Raw genomic sequence first — 19,654 nt, 5'->3', positions numbered from 1 at the left:
GGACTTGGTTGCTAGGAAAAGGTTATAAGGAGGCTGATTATGATGAATGCTGAGAAAAAGCTGTTGCTGGCAACAGATAATAGGCTTGACTTATTAGAGAGCGTGTCTAGGTAGTTTGTCCAGAAAATGGGTTATTGCTACTAGATGGGAAATGGGTGAAAGTTAGGAGTGAAGTGCCTCTGCAGAGAAGAATTCTGCATCCATTCCTTCTTTAGAGAGATGGTGTTGTGTAGTGCGCCATTACAGTTGCCCTTAGGAGTTACCCTGCCATGTAAGAATTGGCCAAAAAGTGACAGACATTTCCTGGGGAGACTTGTTTGGAAAGACCACAGAGGAGGAGATAAGGGAGAAGATGAAGGGCGAAAAAGGAGTGAGGATATAGGATTTAGACCGCAGTGCAGAATATAAAGTATGACTAGGGAATGGCATTAAAGAGAGCCAGAAGAGGGCTACACTGGAAAATGGTAAAGTTGTATATTCAATAGAGGTAAATTGAGCTAGATTGCAACCAAAGAAGGGGAAAAAACGTGAAGAGAAAGTGGCTAAATAAAAACTGGTGCTTTGAGGGAGGGAATCTTTGAATGACATTTGAAGCAATGAAGGTGATCGATAGAGTGAAAGGTTAGAGTCTAAATGGGAAGGATCTGAGCTATGGGCCAGTGGCAGGAATCCTATGACAGCGACAGGAGCGCAAATGTGTTTAGAACGAAGTGGAGGAAACAGGAAGATGGAAGGAAAGACTGCCGAACCCATGGGAATGATATAAAGCTGAAAAAATAAGAGGCTGTGTAGGTAAAGTATGGAGCCATCGTGGCACAGTGGTTAAGAGCGTGGCTGTTAATCAAAAGGTCAGCAGTTCAAATCCACCAGCCACTCTTTGGAAATCCGATGGGAGCAGTTCAACTCTGTCCCATAGGGTCACTATGAATTGGAATCAACTCTAGGGCAACAAATTTTTTGTTGTTGTTTTTGGTTTGTAGATAAGGTAGAAGGAGCCCTGGTGGTGCAATGGTTAAGTGCTCGGTTGCTAACCAAAAAGTTGGTGGTTTGAACCCACGAGCAGCTCCAAGGAGAAAAGACCTGGCGATCTGCCCCCATAAAGATTATAGCCCAGGAAACCCTATGGGTCAGTGTATACTCTGGCATATAGGGTCGTTAGGAGTCGGAATTGACTTGACAGCAAACAACAACAATACAAGCTTACACAGTGACATCGCTCCTGCACCCCATATATGTAGGATGAGAATAAGAATTGGACTATTTAGTGCTTCTCTTCTTTCCTCTATGCTCCTGGAATAGCTGCCCAGGAGTCCAATTTAAAAACACAAGAAAAATAATGAAGAACCACCTCTTAATTACACAATCAGTTCACATTTCTTCAGGGAGTTCTTCAGGGCAGAGCTGCAATCTGAAGGAAATCAGACAGCTTGAGAGTGAATTCAGCGACTCCCCAGTATGGCTGGGTTTCTGATGATGAGGGAGGCCTGAGTCCACTCACTCAGGCTAAGCCCTTGTTGTTGATGATGTTGTTGTTGTTGTGTGCTGTCACATCAATTTCGACTCATAGTGACTCCATGTGACACAGTAGATCTGCCCCATAGGATTTTCTTGGCTATAATCTTTATGGAATTAGATTGCCTGGTCTTTCTCCTGCAAAGACGCTATGTGGATTCAAACTGCTGACCTTTCAATTTGTAGGTGAGCCTTTAATCATTTGCACCATCAGGGCTCCTTTCCTGGATAACAGAGATGTCTCCAAGCGACCTCTTAAAATCACAAGCCTCTTCCCTGAGTTCTTAACTGTACTAGCTAAGGTAATTGGCACTTACCTAACTCCATAGGTTGTTACTCCAGGAATGGCTGAGTGCCATTCATGCCACATGCTCCGCCCCTTCATTTCTGCTGCCCTAGAAGCTCTGGTCCTAGAGCATAAGCAATCTGGCCCTTGCTTATCGCTTAGTGTCACTGAGCCCTCTCCTGGCTACCATCATCAGTAGTGCTCTCACTGTTGCCTATACTGTCCTTGTTGTTGTGTGTTGTCAGGTCAATTTTGGCTCATAGTGACCCAATGTGACAGAGTAGAACTGTCCCATAGGGTTTCCAAGGCTGTAATCTTTACAGAAGTAGACTGACCTGGTGGCACAGTGGTTAAGCACTCAGCTGCTAATCGAAAGGACAATGGTTCCAACTCACCAGCCACTCCATGGGAGAACTCCTACTCCACAGGGAGCACCGATTCTCCAAATTCACTCTACAGAAAGTAAAAATAAAATAGACAACTCAAGAACTACCCATCCGCCTTGAGCAACAGCTCATTAAGCCAGATGATCGGTAAATATGTCCAGGATTCAGTTTTTTTCAACATAACTCATGACATTTTAGTGCTCTCAGGTGGAATTTATGAACAAGTAATAAGAGAGGAATTTTGTTAAAAATAACCTCAATTTATAAGTATTTCTTTTGAGGACCCACTATGTGTATGGCAGTGTGCTTGGCACTCTGCAGGCTGCAATGGTAAACCTGAAGTGATCCCTACTTTTAAGGAATTCACAGTCAAGTAATGGATTTACTTGAATCACTACATATCAGAAGGTGGAAGACCAAAAAAGCTCCACCGTAGAGGTTAAAAATAAAGTAGTATAGAAATTTAGATTAGGAAATCTTCGCAGCGATGTAGTCAACTTCCCTGAGCTTTGAAAATTAAGCAGGACTTGACAGGTAGGGCTGCTGTTTGACATGTAGAACACTCCCACCTCGGGAAGGCATGAAGTCAGAAAGGCATGGAGAATTTTTATACAGGGCACATCATCAGTTAGGATAGATCAGGAAGTATGTGAAGGGGAGAAGGGGAGAGAAGGAGAAAGTTTGGAAAAGTAGTTTGAGACGCTATTTTGCAGGAGTCTAAAGGAGGTAAACCTCATTCTGGAAGCGTTAAACCCAAACCAAATCATTGCCCTTGAGTCAATCCTCACTCGGGGAGCCCCAACATGTTCCAGCGTAGATGTGCACTCCATAGGGTTTTCAGCGACTGTAATCTTAAGGAAGTAGATCCCCAGGACTTTCTTTCACGGCACCACTACATAGATTCAAACTGCCAATCTTTCAGTTAGTAGTTTAGCACAAATATTTTGTGCCGCCTGGGGACCTCCCATAAGCATTGTTGTTGTTCGATGCTGTTGAGTTTATTTCAACCCATAGGGATCCCATGTGACACAGTAGAACTGCCCCACATCGTTTTTTTTCTTTTTTAAATATTTTATTGTGTTTTAGGTGAAATTTACATAGAAAATTAGGTTCCCACTTAACAGTGTTTACACAACTTGTTCCATGACATTCATTACATTTTTTATAATGTGTCAATATTCTCATTATTTCCGTTCTTTTTGCTTTGTTTCCATTAGCCTAGCTTCCCTGTCCCTCCTTAGTTTCTCATCTTTGTTTTAGGGTAAAGGTTGACCGTTTGGGCACATACAGTTGATTATTTAAGGGAACACACTATTCATGGGTGATATTGTTTATTTTATAAGCCAATCTATTATTTGGATGAAAGGTGACCATTGGGAATGGCTTCGGTTCCAAGTTTAAAGGGTATCTTAGGGCAATAGTCTCAGGGGTTCCTCTAGTCTCTCTTAGTCCGGTAAGTTTGGTCTTTTTAAGGAATTTGAGCTTTGTTCTACATTTTTCTCCCTTTCTATCAGAGACCTTCTATAGAGCTCCTGGTCAGAATAGTCGGTACTGATAGCCGGGTACTATCTAGTTCTTCTGGTCTCAGACTAGATGAGGCAGTGGTTTATGTGGGCTATTAGTCCTGTGGACCAGTTTCTTCTTTGAGTCTTTGGTTTCCTTCATTGGTTTTTGTTCCAGATGAGTAGAGACCACAAGTTGAATCTTAGACGACCACTCCCAAGCTTTTAAGATCCCAGCTGCTAGTCACCAAATTAGGATGTAGAACTTTATTTTTATGAACGATACTACACCAATTGAATGAGTTGTCCTGCAAGACTATGGTCCCAAATCTGGTAAACCAATGCTGTGACGTGTTTAGTTATGTCTAGGACGTATCTCTAACTGAGCCCCCCATATGGTTTATTATATATGTGATATATATGCAGCACACATAACCTTTGGTGATACAATTATTTTCTCCTTTGAATTATTTTTTGATACCATGTGTTTTCACTAATGGAAGAAGTGCTTTAACATTCCAATTCAGGAATATTTGTTATGAGTTATGGATTTTGACACCCATTTTCAGGGATCACAAAAACCAGGGGCCAATGTCAGAAGGAAAAACAAAAGGTTTTGCCTGTCAACCCAAGCCTCATGCTGTTTTAAAGTTCTATACAATAATAATTGAATGATGCCATTACTTACACTCATATCTGTTCTTGTTAGTGAGTAGAGAGTAAAGTAATATGATGCTGGATGTCATTGGTATGGAAGTTAACCTTTTGTTTTTATTAGGAAGCAAGAGGAGAGCAATCAATAAACCCTGCAAGCAATGGTAACGTGACTAGCCTTGCAAATCAGCATGGATGTCATGGCGTGTACAGTGAAGAATAGCGCTGACCCCATACTGATAAAAATGCAAATGAAGAAATATTTGTTATTGTGAAAAAAAAAAAAAGAAAGGGTAGTATAATTCTATTCTAAGGTTTCTTTTTCTCTTGAGTCCGTTGCCTATGCTAACTTCATGCAGATTTATTACATGAAGGTAGGGCTCTGCTGTGAAGTTCTTAACATGCCAGACTGACTATGCAGAAAGGGAACTGATAGAAAATAAGATCCTGGGGTTTATATATTTCTTTTGTAAAAACTCTGATTCAGTTGGTTATTCACCCATCTCCTTCTCTCACCCCCCACCTACACTCCTTCTGCTTCACAGGTCGTGGAAGATGTTCCTGTGGTCACTGCGTTTGCGAGAAAGGATGGTTTGGGACCCTCTGCCAGCATCCGCAGAAGTGCAACATAACGGAAGAACAAAGCAAGAGTTTGTGTGAGTCAGCAGATGGGATATTGTGCTCAGGAAAGGGTGAGTATCTCTGCCGGAGCTTGGACTGAATTCCTGCTCTGACACATGGTTGGTGGAGGAGCAAGTAGCAGCCTTCTTTTCCAAACTGCACTGTGCATGAATGAAAAGCGTGTCCTCCTCAGCCTGTGCCACACTTTAAGCTTGAAAATAAACCACAGGACGTTTAGGATCTAAGAAAATGAAATGCGTGAGATGGCTTTCATGCAAAAAGATTCTCAGCCACTTGTGAGCAATATCGTGGCTAAATGAAATAGAATTTAATATGTTTGTAAAAAGAAAACAAACAAAAAGGACAATAATATAGTGGGCACTTAATGGACCGAAAAAAAAAAAATTCAAAAGCAAGAAGATACTTCCCGAGTTCACTTCCAAGCTAGCATGGCCCAGAATGGCAGCGATGACAGTTGACTGGACTGCCAGCAACTAGCACTTTTGGAACTTCTGAGGGTAAATTATGTCAATAAATGTGTGTGAAAGAGGTGGGCTGGAGTGTTAAAAAGACTTAAAAGGAGACTAAGTATTTCATTTCATTAAAAAGAAAAAAAGTACATAAATCCCCAAATTTTGGTGCAGTTTCCTTTGCACTAAAAATCACCAATATTCCAAGTGTGTATGTATAATCTAATATAAACAAATTTAATGAAAAAAATTCTGAAAAATGGTTATAACCTACAAGTTGACTGACTAGATGCCCCCCACCTAAACAAACATTTACCACAGAAACAGATTCAAGAAAAAAACAACTCTTCCCAATACCCTTCCCCCCTCCCGCCACACACACACAAACCTGAATTATTTTGAGGGGCAAAGAATATTTCTAGATTAAATTGTGGACACCTTGATTTTGATTTTTTGGTATAAGTTTCTTGAAGGGACTTTTAAAATCATGCTGCCATGGTACATATGGCGCCATCTAAGATGACGTCATGCTCTTCTTTACTAGTTCCCAGAAACCCACGGGAAGTGCACAGGTTTCTCACGGAATCCTCAGGCACTGACCTATATGGAACTATGTGTTAGGGAGTTTCTCCACCCTCCTCTTCAGCTCAGTAGCCTCCATGCTTCCTTGTAGGCAGATGACCCCTCTTTTCAGACAAGCCACATCCTTGGCTAAAGCTACATCTATCCTTAGACATCTGCCCTGGGTCAGGATTAGCATTTAAATATCTTTTCGAGGAAGACAAAGTGAATCAGATAGACAGACTAGTGTCGCTAAAGAACCTCACCAGTGACACTGGGGTACACAAAGGAGGACTTGGAATCAAGATGTGCCACGGGTAATGTGGCCCTAAATGACAGATATTACTTGACCTGTCCTTCAATGTCAGTGCTATCAGGGTGAGAGAGGCTTTGTGACAGGACTTCAAAGGTAAAAGCTGATGGATGCTGCAACCACGTATGGTGCTGGAGGAAGGTTGGAAATTGGTGCAGACGTACCTATTTCAACAGACAAGCATGTCCTTGGCTTCCAGAAAATGTGTGCTTGGGATTTGGGTTTTCAGCACTTAGAAAAAGAAGCCATCAACCTAATGCAATTACAGCGGTCAGGTGGTACTCAAACAAGTTTAGAGCAATCAGTTTGTTCCCTGTTTGTTCCTCCATTACATTCAATTTAATCCAAGCCCCCAAAAAACCTTACACCAGTTCTGTTCTCTGGGGGCCTTGGAGCCTAGAAACACCTGCTCTTGGTTGAAGCTATGCTGGCAGAGCCAAAAACGGAGGCAAAAGAGGCTAGAAAGGAGAGACAAAGGCTGGCAAGGGGAAGGAAATGGGAGGAAGAGGTCAATACAGAAAAGCAGGAGAGTAGGTAGGGATGGAATTAACCTGGGAGGGGAAGTGCTAGGGAGGAAAAGAAATGTCATCAGATCAGAGAGCGACTTGAGTTTAAAAACTGTGCTGAGAACAATTTGTTTTTCTGCATTGTATTTTTTATATATAGATATATTTTATGAGCATTAGGTAGCTATTTCCAAACACAGAGATTTAAAAATTAGGTATTTTTGGTTGGCTTTTCCATAATAGAAGTATCACTGCAGTAAGGATATAAACTTTGCATAGAAACTATCCAATGAGATCACCTGTTTATACTAAAACATTATGGTGCTTGTTTATACTTGTTTTAAAGATCAGCCAGTGTGTGTGCATGTGTGTGTTTATTAGACAACCCATCAAACCATTAAAATGGTCCATTAGCAGGGTTTCACTAAGTCATGTCCAGTTGCAGGTGTAGGACAAGCATACACAGCCATGCTCACTAGATTAGTTTTGGGGTCAAGAAATACACATTCTAATTAAAGACATTCCATTCTGGGAAGAAATTCTCATTTTTCAGCATCATATATGTAGAACATACTAAAAAAAAAAAAAAAAAGATTAACTCAATATTGACCAGAAGACATTTCCTGGAATAAAAACAAACAAAACCTCTCTAATGACTGCTTTCTCAAATTGCTTGCTTTGGGTGGTAGATACATATCCAGACATCAGTAAAGGATTGAAAAGCATATGTGCCTTAAAATATGTATGTATATCCTTCAATGGGTACAAAGCGGAGAGTTTTAGAGTCTTTAAATTCAAAAGGGGACGTCAAAGCTCCCCCAAGGCTGCACTTTTTTTGTCTGTGTGTGCTTTAACTGAAAATATACAAATCAAGTCAATCTCTCATGCAAAAACTTCTACACACCTTGCTACGTAGTCCTAGCTGCTCTCCCCCTAATGTGACAGCACACTCCTCCTCTCCACCCTGTGCTCCCCGTGTCCATTCAACCAGCTCCTTCCCCTTCTGCCTTCTCATCTTCCCCCAGACAGGAGCTGCCCACATAGGCTCGTGTGTCTACATGAGCCAAGAAGCTCACTCCTCACCGGTATCATTTTCTGTCTTAGAGTCCAGTCCAATCCCTATTTGAAGAGTTGGCTCCTGGAATGGTTCCAGTCTTGGGCTAACAGAGGGTCCAGGGACCATGACATCTGAGGTCCCTCCAGTCTCAGTCAGGCTGTTAAGTCTGGTCTTTTTACGAGAATTTGAGGTCTGCTTCTCACTGTTCTCCTGCTCCACTGGGGATTCTCTGTTGTGGTCCCTGTAAGGCTGCCCATTTTAGTGCTCACGTTAGCAATGGGCATTCATAATGTTGGCAGCAGTTGAATGCTGGCTACTTTCTTCATCTTATTCTGGAGATATCAGTACTCGGTTTTAGATGAAGAAAGGGACTATCTGTTGCCGTCGAGTCGATTCTGACCCACAGAGACCCTATAGGACAGAGTAGAACTGCCCCATAGGGTTTCCAAGGAGCAGCTGTTGGATTCGAACTGCCCACCTTTTGGTTAGCAGCCAAACGCTTAACCATTGCACCACCGGGACTCCGGAAAGGGACTAAGACCGGGATAATGGAACTGTGATCTATCGTAGGCACAGGGGGTAGTGGGTGTGGTGAGGTTACTCTTGCTTACTGTGTAGAGTAACCTCACCATGAGACCCATAGGAAAATTAACTCACGAAGTTGAATAAGAATCTTCAACACGATAACCAAAAAAAGAAATCTGTTCCAAATTATTTGACTGGGATTACATATTTTGGGATAGGTCTCATGGTCTTATCAGAATTCCCTATAATTTTTTCTCAAGCTTTTCAGTGCAAACCCCTGACCTGGATTATCATAAAGGACATTGGGAGTGTTTTCTGTCTCTGATTATGGGACAAGTGGGAGCAGTGGGCTTTGAGAGCATCATGGCACATCACTTAGCCTCCTGTACACAGCCAAGTGTTTCCACACAGAGACTCGTCTGAAACACGCGCTTCCCGTGAGCTGTGAATAAAGCCGTCACCTCAGGAGACGATGAAGAAATAGCGTTTTATTTCTTTACAAATTTATAGCCAAGACAATAAATCACTCCATAGAAAAATTTAAAACAAGATACATTGTTGCGACCTTCATAACAGATGGAGTAGTTGGTACAATAGTGAAAACTGTCTGCTGGGATGTGGGTTGCAGCATTTTGCCAGGCTTGATGAGTGGAAAAGAAATGCCGATGTGATCAATGGGGCATCTGACAAAGGAGCCTTGCCCTTAGGTTCAAATTGTTTTTGTGAATACCCAAAAGAGACGAATTTAGTGTCCAGGTCTGCTCTACATTTAGCTACCTTTACAGAACACATGATGTAATTCATAGGCCTTTGTTTGTCTGAGGATTTATTTGGATTGAAGAGTATACGATAACCCTTTTGCCTTGATTACTTCCACCTATATCCAGGTAATCACCTCCAATACTTTTTAAAGGCACTGCTGCATGGCAGTGGCTTGACACACCCGTCATTAAAGGTCTTAAACCCTCACGATGGTACTTGTTGGGTCCCATATCATTCAAATAAGTCCACAGCACACACTGACACACACACACACGCGCACACGCACACACACACACGCCATCTCCACCACTCCAAGAGAAGAGTAAGCGCCAGAATTTCGCTTTGTGAAATTCGCCTTAGCCAAGTGTTCTAGTCGTCTCATCCAATCTGGCTGTCTACTCAGATCTGCAGGAAGAAAACAACTCATGTTTAAAGCTATGTGGGTGTTTTTACTGTGAGAGGCATCACAGAGAGGTGGACGCAAGCGTGTACCGAAGCAGGTCAAAATCTTAGGTTAAATGTGCAGTTTGTTGCCTGTGGGGCTTGGGCAACTTCCTTATCCTCTCTGTATGTACTTTCATTTTCTCATCTTTGATGCCAAAAGAACTTTATTCTTTTCCCTTCTTAAGTCATAAGGATGCTCTGTGGACAAGTGGCTGATTCCCCAGGAATGGAAGCAAGTAAGAATCGCAGGGATTCAAAGCGTTCTTAAAGGTCTTTATACTGAGAAAGAAAAATGCATGGATTAGTATTTCTATGATCATGGACTTACTGCCCTCAAGCTCCTGTGAAGACGGGCCCTGCTCCCTGGGCTGGACTGAGTCTCAGGAGCATGCGTGGGTCGCAGTCAGCAGAGCTGAACAATTGCTCACCTTTTGACAGTCCTGCAGCCTATGTCTATCTGACAGTCCCCTTCCTGAGTGTGTTGCATCCTGAGAGGGCAATGTGATCCTGGGTTTTTATTAATATAGCCAGAGCTCTCTGTAAGAAGGTGCTACAATAGGTCCTAATAACTGTCACACTGTGCTATTATTACAAGCTCTGCCATTCCTAGTATCACAAGCAGTAGAAGAATTTCCTGTCTCTAAGATGCACTGAGCATTGGCAAACAGGAAAGAACAGCGCAGCTGGAAAAAAAGATGACTTGAAAGCTAGGGTTTTATGGTATGCACAAAGTCAATCGTCATTTTTCTTTCCAAAATGTTTAGTTACTAATAACTTTGGGAACTGGAATTGACTCTCTAAATGGTCTATTAATATGTACCATATTAACTTTTAGGTGAGCTTCCCAGTTTTAGGAAAATTCTCTGCCATGGTCTGACGCTAAACAGTCCAGAGGGAGAGCAGTTACTGCAACAATTCTAAAGCCAGGGGTTAAGTTTTAAGGTGAAATGTGAGATCTTTCTATGAATCGTAACAAAAAATTTAAAATATAAATAAAAACTATTCTAGGTGTAATGCCTGAATATCATGGAGTATGCTGACATATAAAACCATTCACTGTTGTTGCAGAAATAACATGGCAACGTAAAGGAGAAATTATTTTACAAACAGCTAACAGTGGACAAAGTCTTCAAATAATTAATCTTCACCTAGTGATGGAAATGGAAACCCTGGTGGTATAGTGGTTAAGAGTTCAGCTGCTAACCAAAAGGTTGGCAGTTCGAATCCACCAGATGCTCCTTGGAAACTCTGTGGGGCAGTTCTTGTCTGTCTTATAGGGTTGCTATGAGTCGAAATCTACTCGACGAAATGGGTTTGTTTGTTTTTTAGTGATGGAAATAAAACACGAAGTTGGATGCCTCCTGAGACAAGTTCTCTGATGGTCAATGACATACCACGAGTTTTCTTCATTGGCAGATACTTGCTGATCACTTGTTAAACAAGCAGTTGAGGGTTGAACAATTCGATGCCTGGAAATTTGAAAGTCTTTAAAATTAGGATAAATAAACTTGTAAAATAAGGAAATTCTGCACCTGGCTGAGACCAAGAGGGAGCCACCATCCCTGTAAGCTGACCTGGGAGGGCCAGCTCACTGGTGCTGAGAAGCCACCAGGCTCTCTCACTCATCAGAACTGACATTTGTCTAGATTTTGCCCAAGAGTATGAAAATCAGCCTAGACGCTGAGGAAAATAAGTCACTAATGAGTACAATCATGCTATAGTCAAGCAAGAAGTTAAAAATAATTGGAAATACAATTCTCAGCATGTAAATGTATTTCCCTTGCTTTGAGAAGTATGATAAGGAATGGTGAGAGATTAATTCAGCCACTGGGAATTCTTGCAACTAAAATGCCAATAGCAGTTTCCATGATATGAAATACTACATGGTGTCAATGCTTGGACACACTGACATGATTCCTTTCATAAAATGCCAACAACTATAATTTCCTTTCCCTAATCACATTGATTACCCAGAATGTTAACCCATTTTTAAACACTCGGTTGTTCAGATTATTTCTTGCTTTCCCTCCCCTAATATATTTTGAACTTATCAAATCTGAAATTTTGCTAAATGTGTCAAAAGATTTTGTCTGCTCATTTTCTCCTAAAGTGAGTTTTGACCTGAAAATATTAATGATACCCATCTTTTAGAAACAGGGAAGCATACTAGGAAGGAACAGGCAACTGTAGGCACAAAGAAGTCCTTTGGGTGTATGTGTGTTTACTTGTAAAGTTATCAGCCTTCACAGCTCTCTTTACAGCAGTTGTAGAAGTAATTTTGCCACGTGAGGACTCATAACCTGTTATATAAAGATGTTTAGACTGAGAAGATTTTCTTCTCTTTGTGAGACCCTTTAATTAACATATTTTCTTTCCTTTTAAGGCTATCGTTAATAAAATTGTTTCTCAGTAACCCAACATATTTTTAATACCCAAAGGGGAAGTTTTTTAATTAGGTAGGAAATAAGAGGAGAAATTCTGGAGACAGTGGGAAAGGTGGTCAAACCTGGAACCTCATAAAGGGTGAACATTTTGAGGGGGTTTGATTATGACAGGGACTCATGAAGATGGTGTCTGATAAGCGAAACATGCATGCCTTATTGTGTGTGCATTTTTAGCCCTACAATTAGGCACAATACAGGCATGTCCCTACTTTAAGAAAACCATGTAAACCAAAATCCAAAATTACAAGTAGAGTAATTTAGAGGTCATTTTCATTATAAGATGCATCCTCACTTAATAGAATTTACTATTAACCCACTGCCATTGAGTCTCTTGGAAACCCTGGTGGCATAGTGGTTAAGTGCTACAGCTGCTAACCAAGAGGTCGGCAGTTCAAATCCACCAGGCACTCCTTGGAAACTCTATGGGGCAGTTCTATGGGGGAATTTACTATTAGATTCCTTTAAATAGCAGACACTTTTAAAGCATAATTCAACTGAGGGAAAAATACATTTATTTTTTGTAACTCCTTTTGGAAAGGCTATCTAAAGAATTAGGTACATTTCACCCTCATTAACATTTTCACCAGACTAGGCCAGGGGGCATTCGCTCAAGGCTAGTTGCAACTGTCTAGATCTATAACGAAGCCTTTCCCGGATAACCTTTGTGAATTACAGTAAGGGAAGCCCCACTCTGAGCAGCCGGCTATTCAGACAGCTCTTACCTTTGTCCGTGCATCGAGCATATTCTATTCTAGACTGAAACCTGTAGTTATACAGGGTGTGTGAGTAATACTCTTTGTGATTTCAGGTGCTTGTCACTGTGGGAAGTGCATTTGTTCCACCCAGGAATGGTATGTTTCCGGGGAATTCTGCGACTGCGATGACAGGGACTGTGACAAGTATGATGGCCTCCTTTGTACAGGTGCAGTATTAATCCACTGTTCGTCCTTCTAGGCCACGGTTTACAATAAAGCCAAATTGTATCTCCCACATACTGCTGTGGATGGAAGGACAGGAGAACTTCTATGTAATCACGACCCACTGCTTCATCTGAAGTGGCTACGTCAGGGGAGGTGGGCATTTGGGAATAAACCAGTTATTCCCAGGAATAGAAGAATATAAAAGAGTGAAGTCGAATGGTATGATTGTTGGGAAACTTCCATGTAGGAGTTTCTCTTGCCCTCCCTCTGCCCCTGAGAAGTCACACCTATGAAGATATATATAGCAAAAAGATGAAAGAATTACCTTGATAACCATTCTCCTTTCAGCATGGTGCAGGGAATAGAATATCGCTTTAAACTGGACCTAATTGCCAATAGTTCAAAGATGGCTGAAGCGTTGGTTGTTTTTAGGGAATGGGGTGTGTGAGTGCAGAGGTTATGAAACAGACTTGGAAGGGTAATAAGTACTGTTATCCTAGGTTATTGAGCTTTAACATTTGCTTGTAAAATGTATGAACAAGTTAGAAGGGAAATAGAGAAATATGTGCTTGTTCTCCTGGCGTCTACCTTAATATAGAAGATGGATATTTGTGTCATGAAGCTAGACATTCATTTTCTGCCCCTCCTTACTAGGTCCCTCTTTTAGATGATTTCTTGGCTTGCCTTATATTATATTAAGCAGCTTTATGGGTTTTTTTTTTCCACTATTTATTCATAAGTCAGATATAACTAGCTCTCTAACAGAAAGCAAAAATACAACATTGGAGCTGAGCTGTAACAATACAGGATGGTAACTATTTGATGGATACTAAGAGCTCAGCTGTTAAAAAGGTCAGCAGTTCGAATCCACCAGCTGCTCCTTGGAAACTCTATGGAGCAGTTCTATTCTGTCCTTTGGGGTTGCTATGAGTCAGAATTGACTCAGAGGCAATGGGTTTGGTTTTATATAGATGGTGGCACCAAATAAATACCATTAATTGTTTAAAAGATCAAATTTCTCATAGCTTTTTAATGAAAGGTTAAGTCCTCTGCACAATAAGAAACTTGTTGAAGATGAATGAAATGGTTTTTATTATGGATCATTGTGGCTTATTATAACATTGTAACCTGGTGCTTTTAGGTAGTGATAATGACCCCGCTGTACGTTTTGTTGCAGGGAACGGAATATGTAGCTGTGGAAATTGTGAATGCTGGGATGGATGGAATGGAAATGCTTGTGAAATCTGGCTTGGCACAGACTATCCTTAACAGTCACGTGGGAGAGGACTGGATTCTTCATTTCCTTAGACCATTAGAACATATAAATGCAAAGGAAGCCATGTATAATCACCACTAGGACAAGTCAAACAGACTATTGTATGTTTTTCTATTTCTGAATGGCTCAAAGAAATCTGGGTACCCATTAGAAATAATCTGAGCAAATTCCAACGCAACTAACACTAGAGAGAATTTTCCCCCCATAATTGCATCAGTGGTTCTCAACGCAGGCAAGTTTGCCCCAGAGGAGACATTTGGGGATGTTTGCAGATAGTTTTGATTGTTACACTGAGGGAGGCGGTGTTACTGGCATCTAGTGGATAGAGGCCAAGGACGCTGCTAAGCATCCTGCTATGTACAGGGCAGCCCCGCCTCAAAGATTATCTGACTCCAAATGTCAACAGTTCTGAAATTGAGAAACCCTGAATTACATGGCTGTTAGAAACATACATCTCCATGCAAAAGGACCATATTAGAATCTGAGGGAAAGATACATCCCACATAAAGCCACTGATGGGATTTTTCCAGAATTCCGTGTCACACAGTTTCCGCAGGAGGAACAGTGAAGGCAAATGCCTATGAGCAGTCATGTCAGGGGGCCAGAGGTAGACCAGGTCACTGGTTCTTTAGAAGGGAAAAAAAACTGGTCATTTTAAGCCACTAATCCATTGGTCAACTCTCACTTTAACCTCACAAAAGAAGAATCTTTAAGATGAAGAAAGAAATTATGAAAAATGTACAATTTAAGATTTTTAATAAATAGTGACATAAGTTATTCACATCGTGTCAATATATATTTACCTACTCATCATTAACAAAAAAAGGGAAATGAATGACTGTTCAGGGATATTCATTTTAGGTTACTGGAATGAAGGGATCATATTTTTTATACTGGGCAGGAGTTACATGTGAAAGAAATCAGATTTTTCACTAAATGGCTCCCTGGTAACTTGGACTTTTGGAAAAGAAGCTGTCTAATTAGGTATATGACAGGCATGAAATATGCATTAATTTACCTTACAAGACTCTCTTTTGTTCAAGGGATACATTACTTACTAGAAAAGCAGGCTCAGCAAAGAAGTCAAGAAGAGACATTGTGATAAAACGGCACCAATCTCAAAATCTGAGAGGACAAAAAAAGAAAATTCTAGAAATGGCTTAAATAGTAATTACAAATATTCACTCGGTGGTAGAAACCAAATTTTTATTTTCTTAATGGTGGAATTTTACTTTGTGTAATTTTTTTTTAATGAAATTCACATCAAATTATGAAAATGTACAGTTGGGGCTTCCCTTACATATGTACAGTTACATCTACTTACACAGATTGGTTTGGGAAATCTTTAAACCATTTAGAGTTAAAAAAAAAAAAAAAAGTTTCTTGGCTTTTTTCTTTTTTTTTTCCTAAATATGAGTTACATTCTGTAAAATTCTAGAATAAGGTAGCAAAATCACTTCTGTACTGTGTAAGATGAAACCTTTTATTTGGAAACTCTATTTTAATAATGCAAATGTTTGAGAGTCATGGCTTGGACTTCATAAGCCAAATCATCAAGAAACAAGTAAAAAAGTGTCTGCTGAGTTACTTATAATTTTAATATTGAAAATTATTTTAAGAGAAAATTTAACTGATGCTTATTGTATAGTGCTAATTGGCTAATCATTAAAAATTACCCACAATGTTCTCATTTTTTAATAGGTTTATAAAATTATCTCTATCCTGAGATTAAGAAGTGCAACCATGTTAGCTACGTCTGTGTTACTATGTCAAGTACCAGTTTTGTAAAATGAGGGAAATGTAAATAATTTAGATTCAACTCTTTTCTCTATTGAAAGATTTTAAGTCTCAAACCAACCTATTATAACTCGTTCAGTAGCAACTTTGATGACTTAATTAATGATGCAAAAACATGGAAATTCATTACCTTACTCACCTGTCGTAATACATGTGATATTCAGGTTCCCTTGTTACAGTGCTCAGCTTTCTACGCAGGACCAGACCATAAATATTTTCAAATTCTTTGGTCACAAATATCTCTATCACATGTTTTTTGTTTGTTTGTTTGCCTTTTTTTTTTTACTACTTTAAAATATTCAAACAAACAAACAAAAATATTCTTAGATCTGGACTATGCAAAAACAGGCTGTAGGTTGGATTTGGCCAAGAGCTGGGCAGTAGTTTGCCAATCTTGGCTCTACTGGAACGTTCCCTTAATAATTCCTTCTGTCTCATCACATAGCTTCAGGTGTATCTTATATTCCTTACCACTCTCTGTAGGTTGCAATTCCTATTCATTAACAACTGCAGCAATAACAGGAGTGCTGCTCTTTTTATATTCTCATATAAGAAGTGTCAACAGCGTCCTCAACATTTATGACTTTAAGAAAAAAGAGTTTAGATCTTAGAGAAATTATTATATCATAAGGTTGAAAATGTGTCTTATCCAAATTGTTTGACAAAGCCGAAATTCTATTATACTCAGCCTATATTCTGAAGTTCATTAAACTACTGTAGAACCTACGGGGAAGCATCGCCTAAGTCACACGATACCACGACTACCTCAATTTGAATGGATTCTTTTTCTCTTATAATGACAGAGTTTATTCTACTTCTTTGTGTCTGCTAGAATATTGTGTGCTTGTATGTGCGCGTGGTCTTGACTTGCGATCCAAACATCAATCTATTAAGAGAGGACTTCATTTACACATTTTAGATTGTAAAAATAAATAATTACATGTAAAGGCATCAATTCTATACTTCTTAGAGGTGATGTTTTACTTTGACTTTTGATTCTATTACTCAAGGAGAAACCCCCCATAAAGAAAGGCAGGGCAAGAACAAACTTGTAATGGTGGGGAAATATGCAAATATCATTGGCATGGCCATGCTTTTAGAAAGTTCCAGTGAGATTAATGTCATTTGAAAAGGGTGCAACAAGTTTACAAGTGGTGTTGGTCCTATTCCGCTTGCTTGGCATAACAACACTGAAGAACCCGGCAAACAAAGATCTTTGAATAAAATTTGGCTAAGGTCCTAAGGCATGAGAGGAGAATCATTAAACTCTCATTGTCTTTGTGGACTTCGAGCTAATCTAGATTCCAGCAGCACACTGAAAGGAATGGCCTTCACCACCTCAAATGCAAACACAGTCTCAGCCAGCAGACATCATTAGACTGAATGATATAGAAAACAAAGAAAAAACAAACAAACAACACAAAATACACCTCACCCCTTGTTTGCAGATTCAGTGATCCCAACTTTGAAAACCCACTTGGTATCCAAGAGAGTCAACGAGCTCTCTGTGTCATCTTGTAAGCTAAGAAAGCTAAGCTATGAAATGTGTTTTACTCCAAAGTAACACAATTCACATTCTGGATTTTGAATTTTGACTGTATTTTGAAAAACAATCCCGTATTTAATGCAAGTATTTTTCCTGGCTATAGCCTTGTACTGAAATAAAATTGAAAAGAAATTTTAATTATTTTCTCCTCTTTCTAAACTGGATTTCTTAAGTTGCTCCTTACTGGGGAAGTATCAAATATTAATGATGCTTGGGATATTGGGGGAAAAAGTTTATGTAAAGTGATACATGTCTAAGTTAAAGAACAAGAAAATGGTTTTGTTTTTAAGAGAACCAAATTCGATTTTGTTCACCCAGAAAAACAGACTGTTTTAGTGCCTTAGGCATTAATTAAGCAAGTGGCCAGCTGTGATAGAGAACCTCTGCTTACTGACCTTGAGGCAAACAATTAGAAGGACTGTAGCAGGAGCTCCTTAAGCCACACCCACCCTGAAATACTCAGGACAAGCAAATGATTTTCTTCTGCCTCTTTAAATTCTCTAGGATTCATAAGGAAATAATGATTCATTTTACTCTTTACATAGGGTGGATCATTTTCATCCCTTCTACGTTTTTTTCAAATCTTGTAGCAAAATCTTTAGAAAGCAAACTTATTAGAAAAATGACATCACTGGAAATATCAGGACAATTAACATTCCCAAGCATTGTTGAGGGACTGGGTGAAGCAAACAACTACCATAGCAAATCAGTAGAAATAACCTTTCCATACCAGATATGCATGCAGAAAAGAATGGGATATTCTAGAGACTCAATACAATTAACATATGTACATGGAGGTACAAAACACACGGTCTGTGAATACAAATAAACTCCCTCAGATATACAGAATGTCAATAGTGATAGATTGCACTTACTTAACAACAGCAAACTTAATTTTTGAGGGAAGAAAAAAAAATGAAGTCTTATCCCCAAAAAACAGCAAGAGAGGTATCATCAAAGAGCTAAAATTTTCTTTGGCATGATAAAGTGGGAGAAATTAAGTTAACCAACTTATTTACATGACACTTCTCTATCTGTGGGTGGCACGATGCCATTTTGTTACATAAAGTTGTTTAATGTTTTTCGATATGCCTTCATATAAATATTTTATTCAATATGTTGTATTTATGAATACAACGAATGATATTAGACACAGAAACGATACAATGCAGACAAACTCTTTGCATATATGTGTGTAAATGTAACAATACATACCAACAGCTCTTGTTACACAGGTCCTACCACATGCAATTCCACAGTGCTGTCCTCTTTCCATGCAGCAAATGAGACCAGACATAACACAGATGACCTAACTGAGTTACAGACAACAAGGACCCCTCTGCAAAATGTCTAAACACATATTAGAAGGAAGTATTTTGACATCATTTCAAAGGGATAGATGCCCTTATCGACAACCCATACAAAAACAAAGCAGAGGTGAGCATTTACATAAATCGCAGACATTTACAAAAATAAATCTGGTGTTCAGTTTAACCAATAAGCCGGTTTGCAGGGGGAAATGAAACCAGCAACTAGGGCTGATTACTGAAAACAAGTAAGTGGAGTTACTTGATAGGAGTATGTGTGTGTGTGTGTGTGTGTGTGTGTGTGTGTGTGTGTAATATGTATAGTGGGATAATCAGTGTCTATAAGCTGGTTAATTAGAATCCCAAGTTAAATTATTTATGTTTTTCCACATACTATGGGAGTTACATCGTCTCTAAATAACTGGCTAATAAAATTTATCTGATGTATGTGAACTTATCCTGTTAAAAACAATAGGCTTTAAAATGGAGTAACAAGAAATGAAGAATTGTCAACAGAACCATTTTGTATACTTGTAATTTAGTATTATCAGCAATAAATCTACTCAAACTTTATGCTAACTTTTTATTTATTAAAGTGGAATCCAATATGAAAATGAAATAAGCATAAACAGTTAAATTTATACTAAATCTTTAATCAGCTAAGCAGGCCAAAATTTTTAAATGCTGGGCAAGGGCTGCCATGGAGATTTAGGAAAGCAGTGACAAAGTAATTTCCCAGGAAATACAGTGCAGATGGAGGAAAAT

General features: G+C 39.5%; 1 protein-coding gene across 2 annotated transcripts in view; it reads left to right on the top strand.

Annotated features, from left to right (window-relative positions):
- ITGBL1 (integrin subunit beta like 1) overlaps nt 1–14,514 on the top strand; it is a 261,503-nt gene extending 246,989 nt beyond the window's left edge. For both annotated transcript variants that reach the window (XM_010594004.3, XM_003413966.4), the window contains 3 exons: nt 4,886–5,032; nt 12,852–12,965; nt 14,141–14,514. In XM_010594004.3, coding sequence (XP_010592306.2) covers nt 4,886–5,032; nt 12,852–12,965; nt 14,141–14,232 — 353 coding nt within the window. In that variant the 3' untranslated portion in view covers nt 14,233–14,514. The remainder of the gene's footprint in view (nt 1–4,885; nt 5,033–12,851; nt 12,966–14,140) is intronic.
- The last annotated feature ends 5,140 nt before the right edge of the window (nt 14,515–19,654 follow it).

This window comes from Loxodonta africana, chromosome 23, assembly GCF_030014295.1.
Source record: "Loxodonta africana isolate mLoxAfr1 chromosome 23, mLoxAfr1.hap2, whole genome shotgun sequence".
NCBI lineage: Eukaryota > Metazoa > Chordata > Mammalia > Proboscidea > Elephantidae > Loxodonta > Loxodonta africana.
Note: the sequence above shows the minus strand (reverse complement) of the source record. Positions and strands in the feature narration are given on the sequence as shown.